General features: G+C 39.4%; 1 protein-coding gene and 1 long non-coding RNA gene across 3 annotated transcripts; one reads left to right on the top strand and one right to left on the bottom strand.

Moving 5' to 3' along the window:
- Positions 1 to 367: 367 nt before the first annotated feature.
- On the bottom strand, positions 368 to 4,326 carry LOC131316126 (small ribosomal subunit protein uS5c). Its single transcript, XM_058345405.1, has 2 exons — positions 3,522 to 4,326; positions 368 to 825 (listed from the first exon to the last, which is right to left on the bottom strand). Exons 1-2 carry the CDS (start codon positions 4,262 to 4,264, stop codon positions 576 to 578), a joined length of 993 nt encoding a protein of 330 aa, XP_058201388.1. The 5' UTR covers positions 4,265 to 4,326; the 3' UTR covers positions 368 to 575.
- A 902-nt stretch (positions 4,327 to 5,228) lies between these two features.
- On the top strand, positions 5,229 to 8,470 carry LOC131315947 (uncharacterized). 2 transcript variants are annotated; one of them, XR_009196943.1, is made up of 6 exons: positions 5,232 to 5,498; positions 5,727 to 5,784; positions 6,113 to 6,218; positions 7,006 to 7,046; positions 7,795 to 7,954; positions 8,070 to 8,470. It is a non-coding gene; the product is annotated as an uncharacterized LOC131315947 (long non-coding RNA). The 2 variants fall into 2 exon arrangements; XR_009196942.1 differs by having other exon boundaries at positions 5,229 to 5,498; positions 7,006 to 7,954.
- The last annotated feature ends 3,218 nt before the right edge of the window (positions 8,471 to 11,688 follow it).

Below are 11,688 nucleotides of genomic sequence, written 5' to 3' on the forward strand. Positions count from 1 at the left end.
CTATCAAAGATGTGTTTGGAAACCATCCCCAATCAAAGATGTGTTTGGAAACCATCCTATGTGCACATGTCCTATCAAAGATGTGTTTGGAAACCATCCGCTACACGTAGGTCCCTCATTTTTCGGATCCATCTACATCGAACAGTTTCGCACACATTTAATCTGCACACAAAAGTCTTTTCATCACACAAATAGTATAACCAATTCTCCTTGCACCTTTTTCCTCTTAAATAAAATAGGTAACAAAGCTTTATCTTTGCATGAACAAGTTCAGTGATTACTATCTGAAACCAACCAGAATTGAGAAATTTTCCAATTCCAATTCTTGTGCATTGTTTTGAAAGTCCAGAAGAGAATTGCAGAAGAATCAAATAATGATCATCCAGGATACTTTAATTTATCAACTTTAACCATATATTCAGCCACTCAGAGTTAGAACAAGTAGACAATTCAATGTACTTGCTAGTTGCTAAGAATCAGCCAGGAAATTTCTACAAAAAAATCAGAAAAAGAAATGTTCCAACAAAATGAACGAACAATAGCAATGCTGCAATGGTACACATTTTCAAGATGCCTCACTTCCACAGCTCTTCCATTGGCATCCCACGTAGGGCAGCGACTTCACTGAATTGCCTCATTTGCTGAAACGCAACAACTGTGGCTCTGGCATTGTTAAGCGCATTGCCGCTACCAATTTGTTTCCCCAAAGCATTTTGCACACCCGCCAGTTCTAAGATGACCCGCACAGGACCTCCGGCAATCACTCCAGTACCTGGGCAAGCGGGTCTAAGCATCACCTTTGCAGCTCCAAATTTTCCATCAGCTCTGCCATTTATTAGCTCCGAAGATTAACAATGGGAGATAAGCATTAAAAAGCCAAAAGTGCCTACAGCTGCAGTACTAATTTAAGGAATTGATCTTAAGTGGCACGAAAGGATCAAAATTTTGTTCGGGTATGTAATTTTGGTTAGCAAGAGAAGAAAACATTTACTGGAATGTGTCAAAAAAGTTCAAAAAAGTTTAGGGAAGGTGGCCAGAACATAATGAAAGCTTAAAAAGAATTTGGAATGTAGGAAATGTCATTGTTTGAAAATTCAAATATTTGTCGAAACATTTTTGAGTATTCTGACATCTTTTTGTGCGTTTTGGTACGTGTCAATGGAAATAGTGAGTCTTAAGGAGTCCCATAAAGTTTCATTTAGGTCTCCTAGAAAACAAAATAAAAACAAAAACCACTTTGGCCATTTCCATGAAAAGAAACAAAATTTTGTTCCGTACGTCAAACTAACCAGGATAGTTGGGTTCTCTAGCATGGACTTCGGGTGGGGGCTGTGCAGTGAGGTGCACAGCATTGAGCTGCGCACCTTCGAGCCGTCGGATCGTGCATCTGACGATTCAGATCTCATCTCGGCAACCAACGATCAAAAGCCATTCATTGCCAAGATGAGATCCAAGCCGTCGGATGCACAATCCAACGGCTTAGAGGTGCACAATACGGTGCTGTGCACACCACTACACAACACCATCTCCCAATTCCTCTAGCATATGAAAGGAAGTTTATTTGGATTTCTAACTTTGGAAGCAAGAACTTTCAAGTTCCTTGTATGAACAAATAACTAGCAGTCTGGATTTAACTGCCTAAAGTTACTCCGAAATATAGATATAGAAGCTTCTTCTGCATTTTGAACAACGTGGTAAGATAATAAGCAAAGAGTTCAGAGAAGTAACTGCAATTCATAGAACCAAGGTAGTTGAAACCTTCCGAAAACGTAAGAATAGGTTGTTCAAAAGTAAGCATTCAGGTCAGGTGTATGTCTTCCACTGATTTCCTTCCCCAATTGAGACTAATTTAGTGCCGAACTACAGAAATCATAAATTTGAGCTTCATTTGCTTCCTTTTAATATAACCTACCGCTTGAAATGCCAGATTGACCAAAGCTTAGACTAGTCTGAATGCTCACTAAACACTAACACTTTATGGTTTGCTAAGATGTTGTCTTGTTACACCTGGTCGTCACCCCTAATAAGCCCTTTGGATTGTGAGAAAGCAAGAAAAAGGACGGCTTATGATTTCTCACCAAATCTCACCCAAAGTAGCAAGATTTGGGGACAAACAAAATGGATTAGTAAAACTTGTCCTTTTTCTTTATGTCTCCTCCTTTTTCACCATTTCTATTCCCTTTTGGCATCCAAATAAGTGAAAAGGTTTCTACTTATTTTCTCTTCTCACCATGGGCTAAGCTCAACCCCAGATAAAGGTAATAAACAAAAATTTGGGTGCCATATAGTCTAAAAAACTCTTAGCACTTCTGTGATGCTCATCTTTAGTGTCTTCAGTCTACTTTAAAAAAAATATATACACAAAAAAAAAAAAAAAACCTTAGTGTCTTTAGTCTCATTTCCTTGCAGAACTTCAGAATGTACACAAACTTAAAGCACTACTTTAACGTACAATTCAACAACAAACACCAAATGCATATGGCATTCCTACACAAGAAAGTCCAAATTGGGCACAATCTCTCAAACCTCAAATCACATAATTGAACTAACTTTATGCAAATTCAAATCCAATCTTCTTTGGGCAGACAAGAATATTAATTTGGGCATAATCTGGAAGCTCAAAAAATCCTAATGAGATCACTCAATTGAAATAATTCCTCCACCAAAATCCAAAATCTAAATCACAATTATATAATGGCTCACGACAAGCTATTGTATAATTTGAGGTTAACCTTTTGAGCCACAGAGATAGGCTAAGAGTTAGCAGCACAGCCGGCGGCCTAGGCCTTGGGCATCCCCAAGATGTCCAATTTTTGGGGCACCTTAATTTTTTTTAGTATTTGGGTTGGGAAGGACTCTTTTTAGGAAATGCTCAGTCCAAGTTTCAAAAGTAAGGCCCAGTCTCTTGAGCATTGATACTGAGACAGTAGGACTTTCTACTTATAAAAGATTATTTGCCTTCATTGTTTCCTTCAACTAGCGATGTGAGCCTATAGGTGGGAGGCTTTGTTTTGCAACTGTTTGTCCCACGTCAACAGAGGAAATGCTCAATTGGCAAAGTGGATTTAATACTATAGTTTTGGCTTTCTCTGACTGGTTTTTTTTTTCCATAAAAATTGTCAAGCATTTAGGGCACCATCCTTAGAACAAGCCTTGGTCACCCAAATACCTCGGGCCGGCCCTGGTTAGCAGGTCAGTTGGCGCGGGAGGTTCCATTTAGTATCAGAGGGCAACCCTAGTCTACATGATGAGGGGCACATCTAGGGTCTGGCTAATAGTCACACGGCCAGAAGGGTGAAAATCGTTGGGCCAATGCAAGTTATATCATAAGGCGGGGGAGATTGTGAGAGCCCATAAGATGTGGGTAATGAATGTATGACTCCATTTGACCATTTGAGCCCCCTGGTTAGGTTAGCGAAAAGTTAGCAAGTCAGCTAGCACGACTCATTACAAACAATGTTCACGCGCTCCCGATTCACAACCACAAACCAAAATTAAAAAACAATCCACAGTAGAAGTACCTGTGTGGAAACGTGGAGTACTTCGTCAACGGAACCCTAACGATGTTCCTCCTCGCGTCGATGCCCGCCTTCTTAACTGCCCCGACGATCTCCGTGGCCTTCCCCACCCCGACCCCGACGTTCCCCCTAAGGTCCCCCACGACCATCACCACCCTGAAGTTCAGCTGCTTCCCTCCCTTGACCACCTTGGTCACCCTCCTCACCTGCACCACCTCCTCCTCGTACCCGTCCAGCACCTTCTCCGCGAACTCCTCGTCCTCGTCCTCCACCTCGTTCCGCCACTCCTCGTCCTCGTCGTCGCTATCCTCCCCCCCACCGACGGCGTTCACGTCGTTGCCCAGGTAGCTCTCCCCGCTGTAGGCCGGGCCGTAGAGCTCCTCGTAGCCGATGGCGATCTCCTCCTCGGACTCGGGCGGGAAGTCGTCGAAGGAGGGCGTGCTGCCGAAGCGCTGGACGGGCTCGGGCGGTTTGCCATACTTGGCCTCGTCGTAGTCGAAGATCTCGTCGGGATCGGAGATCAATTCGGTCACGGCATCGTCGGATTCGTCGGATTCGTCGTATTGGGCGTCGGGGTCGTTGAGGTCGGTTGGAGAGGCGCGGAGGGGGGAGAATTTTAGAGAAAGGCGGGGGGGTTTGAGAGGGTAGGAGAGAGAGTGAGGTTGGGGGAGGAGAGAGAAGCGAGGGGTGCGGCGGAGGGAGAGGGAGGAGAAGGTGGTGGAGAGAGAAGTTGCGGAAGCGGCCATGGTTTTAGAGTGAGGAGAAGAGAGAAGAAGGGGAAAGTGAACTGTGGAATAGCCTTATCACAAATTCACAAAGAGTTGCAAATGGGTCGGGTAACGGATAAACCAGGACCCACTAGTAAGTGATTTGTTTAAATTTTCTTTATTTCTTCCTAGGTATAATAGCTGCAAACGAGCTGAATCGAATCGAGTTTTAGAGTGTTCAAGTTTATTCATTTAGTTTTTAAGTGAACTCGAACCGAGCTTGAACTCTATGAAAATCTGACGAGCCAAACTTCCCTAGGTTTGAGTCGAACTTAAACTTGTTCACAAACTTTTACGAGTCAACAATATTAAATATTTATACTCTCATACAGGTCTCGAATTGCAAATAAAATTTTTATCCTACTCCTCTTTAATAAGAACCAGTTTTGGTCCGGTTTCGCTTGCCACTTTTTATGCTGCTTTTGGACAATTTTGCCCTTCTTTTATTAGGATGGTGTTCTTGTTCGGTTGGACAGAAGAGTCTTTTTGCGCCTTGTACATTGTGGGCACGTGGCGTGGACTCCCACAGCCACACCCTCCCAGACAACCACGTAAGCATGTACACCAATAAAAGGTATTTTACCTATTCAATAATTTATTTTTTTCATTTTACCTACTTAAATCTCTTTCAACCTCACACCAATCCTCTCTATTATACTTCTTTATCATTATAAAATATACTACTAGAGTGAGACAGAGAGAGGGGTAGAGAGGGAATGAGAGAGTAGTAGGAAGGAAAGAGAAAGAAAGAATAATATTTTAATAAATTGTTGATGAATAGTTTCTCGGTATGTTTACCGATCCATGGGAGCCAAATGTATTTTACCTATGCAGTAACTACTCTGCTACAACCTCCTTTCTAGGCCTTAGCTCTCTATTTTACCTCAAAGCAGCCCAATACAGATGCTGGTGTACATGCCCTAATACCTCCTTTCTCTCTCTCTCTCTGTCCTGCAATTTTTCTTCACCCCCATGGGCCATGGCTCTCTCTCTCTCTCTCTCTCTCTCTCTCTCTCTCTCTCCTTTCAGGCTTGTTCACGCTCAACCCAAACAAAATGATTTGCCGTCTCCCTTTCTAGCACACGCACATACGCAGAGGAAGAGAGAGAGATAATCCAAGAATTTAGGTTTTAGAGAGAGAGAAAGAGGGGCAGATCCAACGGGGCATGTAATTGGGTTTCAGATTTTCGGCAATACCCTAACTGGGAATACGGTAAGTCGATTTGACTCCATGCAAACCCTCCCTTCCACCCAACTCTTTCTTCACCTAATCAGATCTCTCTCTCTCTCTCTCTCTCTCTCTCTCTCTCTCTCTCTCTCTCTCTCTCTCTCTCTCTCTCTCTCTCTCTCCCCTCCGTTCTCTTTATATCTCTGTCGTTGCTCTTATTAGTTTTTATTCTTTTTCTGATGGGGTTTCATAATTTTGGATTCCTCTTTGCAGATCTATTCACGTGTCTAGACGCAAGTTGTTTCCTCGGGTTTTGCCATTAGGAATATCGGTAAGATATTTGGGTTCTCTCATTTCAATTGATGATTTCTTCACCTCTGGTTATATTGATGAGTAGTTTTCTTTTACTAAAAATATATTGCATGTATCGAATTTAATGTCTTTTAGAGATTGAGATTCGATTTGTAAAATTGCACTTGTCTTTTCTTTACGATTTAATTACTGTCTGTGGCAGGATCCATATGATTCCACCCCAGCTGCTAGAAAAACAACATTCGATATGTAGAAATCAGAATTATTTTGCTTTAATTTCTTACCAACCGAATGGAAGTTGAGCTTCCCTTATTACAAAATTAGTTTCTAAGATTTGTGTATTTTAGGTTGACAAAGCAGGCGGAGAGAAGTGGAAGCCTATTGGATTTTTGTAGTTTATTGCAGTGATTTTGAACTAAAGTGGAGCTCTGAAATTTTTTGGAAGGATTTTGGGTATGTTTTCTGTTCACTTTTCCAGGCTTCGGAAGAAATTTTATTAGATATTAGCCATGATCTTTATTAAGTGTTTTTTGGAATCCTGGTTATTATGAATCACTAGGCAAATTAAAAAGTTATTAGCCCCATTTGGACATGATCGCATTTTGTTGGGTTACTTGGTCGAAATGGTTGACGGTGTTGATTATTCCTTATTAGTTCAATATATTCTCGTCGGTATCATTCCTTTTGCAAGGTTGATTAGGAACTCATGAGTTGTCGTCATGAGATCCATCCGTTCTTTGGTGTGACTAATCATAAGCGTGTATTCCCTAATTCCTTCTGACAATTTGGAGTAGGAGAGGCTTGCTTTTGACTGGTTTTACGAAATTTTTACTTGGTATATGTGTTTTGGTTGAATTTGAATTCTTATAATGTGATTGGTGACAGATTTTTCCTTACAAAGATGGATTTTTTGAACTGCATTGTCAATTTCGGATTGTATCTTTGTTGATGTACCAGTTTCTCAAGGAAGTATGAAGCCAACAATGGCTTATTTCTGGGGACACATTGATATAACAACTTCCAATTGGCCTTTTTTTTTAAAAAGTTTTACTCATTAGTCAAGCAAATCTTTGTCATGTCTATTTCTTTGGAAGATATGTTCATTGTTCAGTGATCAATAGGATTAATGGGAATATTGAACTGTGGAATTGAAACTCCATTCTAGAATGAGAAGATCCATGCATTTACGGAAATTATAGTGCTTGTATAGACTGAATGAATACTATTTCCTCTCTTGTAGGTACCTGTAGTGTCGTCAACCGTGCATAAATGAATGGCACTGTAAGTTCAGTTAATTAACGAACTTAAATTGCTTATAGTAATGATCTTTTTTATGGGGAAGAAGTTGGTGTTCATATGCATTATCTGCTTAGGTTTGTTGTTTTTGCAATAGAAATTAAATTTGTTGTTGAGCCTTCATATACAAACTAGGGATCACTTTTTTTAATTTCATTTTCATATTTGGATGTGATTGAGCTGGCCGGAACGTGCTCTATCTTTTCTACAGTTTGCATCATTTAACCTTAGGCAATATGTAGCGCTTTTGTTGGGGTTAGATTACGCCATATTTGAACGACTTCTAAAGATTTGAGATTTGAGCTTGCTAATGTAGTTTCGAACGGTCAAAGTTGCTAACTCTACATAGTGGTGATGCTATGTGGGCAAGATATTCCTGTGTTTATTGGAATCAAGTAAACTAACATGTGTGCATGTATAGTCTGGTTGCTCCATGTTGGACGCATCCGTTAATCTAGGTTATTGACAATCGTAAGCAAACAATTCAATTACAAGATTAGAAAAATGCGGTTGTGGTGCTACCCTTTCACACGGATCTTTGTTTTATGATTATAACAGCTATTGAATTTCTACGTTGTGCACCTGAAGGGAAGTGTATGCTTGTGGTCCACTATTTCTTTTCTCTTTTATTTTTTCCTTTGTCCCATTTTACTTATGTTTCCTTTCGGGCTTTTGTCCCTTTGTTGTATAGTAAATTGTAATCCTTTTGACACAATGTCCTTCTCTGTTATAGGTTTGTATAACGATTTTAAACCCCATGAGTTGTGAGAAACTTCAGATTTTAACAAATTGTTCTGTGCTTGCTTGGATCAAGTGATCACTTCCAGCGAGAAGCTCAGATAGACTTGCACACTAAGAAAAAGGCACCCTGCAGAAGGATAACTGGCTTCCAGGTGATCATCTCTCACCCATTTATGTTTTTATGTTTTTCTTGTTGCCTACATTTATTATGAACTCATTCTTGTATTCTGCACAATTCACACTGATTTCCTTTAATTCTATGTGCAGTTCTTCCCACAAGATCTGAGTAAACTGAATCAACTGATGGTCACCTGTGCGGATTCACAAGTCAGAGTCCGTGGGATTAATGTGGTGGGAAAATATAGGGGTACGATCGTCCTCTTCCGCCTAAGATACTTCGTAGCTAGCATATTTGACAATTTGTTCCCAACCCCCCCCCCCCCCCCCCCCCCCCCCCGGCTGTATTTGAATCAAGGTTTTAGCCTTTAGGTAAGAAAAAGGAAATGAAAACTGAAAAGTTGGAGGGTAACGACTCCAAATACACAGGCAAAAGGGGTTTTGCCCACTTTCTGCACTGTTTCCATTTTTGTTGTACATGGTGAGCTGGAAACATGTAAAAGTTGTACATGTTATACTTCATTTAGAGGAAGAACGATTCTACTTCTATCGCTTTGATTCCATATGATCAAACTTATGCATACAACTTATGTTACGCTCATCCATTTAAAAGTTCAGAAACAACCAAAATCGATGTCCACAACGGGCATGACAGACGTGCAAGGCACGTCGCGATGCACCTAGTTTCACATAAACAAAATCATACATATACAAAATTATAAAAACATATTAAAATTTAGGTTTATCGTACTATTGAAGATTTATACATGTACAAGTTATAGAATTATTTACCCAAAAAAAAGTTATAGAATTCTCATAATGTACGTGTAAAAGTTTATACATAGTTATATGTGAAATTTTATGAGATATATGCATATACTCCGAGTTTGCAAGCTTAATCGAACTGAAAACTGCAAGGTTCAGGTTTGACTCATTTATTAAGAGAGCCTAAAATTCAGTTCAAGTTCGGCATATTTAGTATCCGAACTGAATTCGAACGAGCATTTATCGAGTCGAGACTCGAATAATTCACGAATAGTTTGATTCATTTGCAGCCGTTCAGGGCAACAGTCTATAGCAATTTCATTTGCGCAAGGCCTGAAGACCACAACGCTCTCCAGGAGTTATCAATCCCTCATAGGTTTTTACGGCTCCAACAAGGGTTAATAGATTAAAGTCGGACTTTGCAGAAGCGTAATGTTTGAGGGAGTGTCGATTCCAAGACTTGAACTTTGAATCTCTTCTACTCGTAGAGTGCAGTTAGTGCCTCTCTGAACTTCCATGTACATCGGGCCGGATTCGATCCCCGTAAACACCCATTTCCTTTTCTAAATTTCCTAGGGTAGAATAGATAAGAATTAATGAATGCCAAAAAAAAATAAAAAATCTCTTCTACTCATATCACTTGGTAGTAGTAAAAGTTATTTTTAGTGATGGGCTCAGGGCAGATGCAATGTATGACCGGAAGGGTCACTTTCCCCCCTGGATTTCTAAGTCTTTCACTTGTACCCCAATAAATTGACAGCATACTTCACTTATTTCCAATAAAATTGCATTAGTGCCCCATTAGTATTTTAAAATTATTAACTCTATCACTGTAATACTAAAAAAGTACGAAAGCAATCCTTAATTAATAACTGTTTATAATCTCCTTTATTAAAAATAAAAAAAAAAACAAAACAAAAACCTCTTTTGTCTTATGACTTTAGAAAAACCAAAAACCACCGATTGTATTGTGTTCTTGAGATCTAGAACATATATTCGTACTTCAATTGCTTTGCGTTTCGTTATATGCGCTTGACATCTTCAAATTTAGGTAATGATTGTATGTGAAATTAGTGCTTTCAATTTATTAAGAAAAGTAGAAAACCAATCATTAAAAGCTTATATAACTTGGACTTGATTGTGCTTGACAAGGAAAAAAATCACATCAAAACTATGACTAATGAATGCCCCCTCCTGTGTTGAATTTATGGATCCGCCACTGGATAGGTTAGTGGTCACTCGCCACATTACTTCATAATTTAGGTTGTATTTCTTAAAACCCAATTTTTGGCTTCTTGACTACGTGCTTAGAAATTCGAGTTAAAAAAGTTAGTAGTTTTTTTAAATAAGTTTTCCGAATTTTCAATGAGAGAAGCATGAAAATTGGGTGTAACCAAACCAGAGGCTCAAACTTTCAATTGACTATTTGCACCGACCCTCATCTCTTTTGTCTTTCCCATCTCTCCCATCTTCTATTCTCTCTCTATTCTCAATATACAAAAACACAGAAGCGGTGACCTGTGAGACTGTGACGCGGCCGACGACTACGAACTCAATCTGGTTGCCTCCACCGGCGACTAAACTCAGTCGGTGAGGTGAGTCCAATTCTCTTCTTTGTTTAAAAGTTATATAAATGTGGCTCCCAACTCTCACACTCTAATTCGTCACCCTTGAATTCAAATCCTGCTCCGCCCAGGACTGTATAAAAGTGTGATAAGTCTCAGAAAATGCTAGACTCCCGTAAGACACCAATAAATGCAACACAAAACGATGGTATATATTTAACCCCCCCCCAAAAAACAAAAAACAAATCTCAAAACAAGCACTTTCCGGTCACATTCTGAACAATTGAATGGTTCGGATCATAAAAATTTGATCGAAAACTATGAGAATGAGTTTAGGTGTTTTTTTAGGTGTTTAATTGGTTGTCCGCAGAACCGGCCTCGTATATTGGAGCCCCCACGCGAATAATCAGAGCCATTTAATTTGTTTAAAACGTATTTTTAAAGGTTCCCGTAAAAAATCAACTCATTCGGATATTGGTAAGGGCTTGATTAGCTCATTCAAAATTATGTTGTCAAATTTTGATAGGAACCAACTGAATGAACCGATCAAGCACTTACCGATATTCAAATGAGTTGATTTTTTACGAAAACTCTTAAAAATATGTTTTAAACAAATTGAATAGCTCTGATCATTTGTGTGGGACTCCAGAATGGATCCCACAAATAACTTGTGTCAAATGTTGTGTCAAATATTTTGTGAGCGGAACCGACCCTTATCTATCTATCTATTTATCTATCAACTAGAGTTTTAGGCACGGCGCAACGCATTTTGAACACAATTAAAATAAATTACGAAACTATTGACTACCCCCGCCAACGAAACTAATTTATGCGGGAAATTTTTTTTTAATTAGGTTCAAACAGAGTTGTTTTAGTGCACGAATGCGCAGATCGATCAATCAGCACACATGCAAATCAACACTGTAACCGTGAACAAAGTATCAACTTATTCATGTACCACCAAGGGGTCGTTCAAAATTTCAAAATAGCACATACATAGAGAGAGAATATGGAGCGTTTGGTTGTTATTATTATTATTTTATTATTTTTATTTTTATTTTTATTTTTTTATTTATTTATTTATTTTTTTTTTTTGGGGGGAGGGGAGGGGGGCGAGGAGAGAATCATTACAAAATCAAACCTCGACCCAAAGGTAGACAATCCTATTACAGATTGGACAATGGTGGGAGCTTTGCAATCTAAATAACCAATATTTAAACTGAGAAAAAAATGGAGTCAATCTGGGCTTTGGCAGCAAAGAGCTAGAAGATGTGTGTGTGTGTGTGAGAGAGAGAGAGAGAGAGAGAGAGAGAGAGAGAGAGAGAGGAGGAGGAGGAGGAGGAGGAGGAGGAGGAAAGAGTGAGATATGAATTTTGAACATAAGATTTAATTAGTGACAATTGTGAAATTACTATTGTTTGAGAGAGAGAGAGAGAGAG

The sequence above is a fragment of the Rhododendron vialii genome, chromosome 2a, assembly GCF_030253575.1.
Source record: "Rhododendron vialii isolate Sample 1 chromosome 2a, ASM3025357v1".
In the NCBI taxonomy this organism is placed as follows: Eukaryota; Viridiplantae; Streptophyta; class Magnoliopsida; order Ericales; family Ericaceae; genus Rhododendron; species Rhododendron vialii.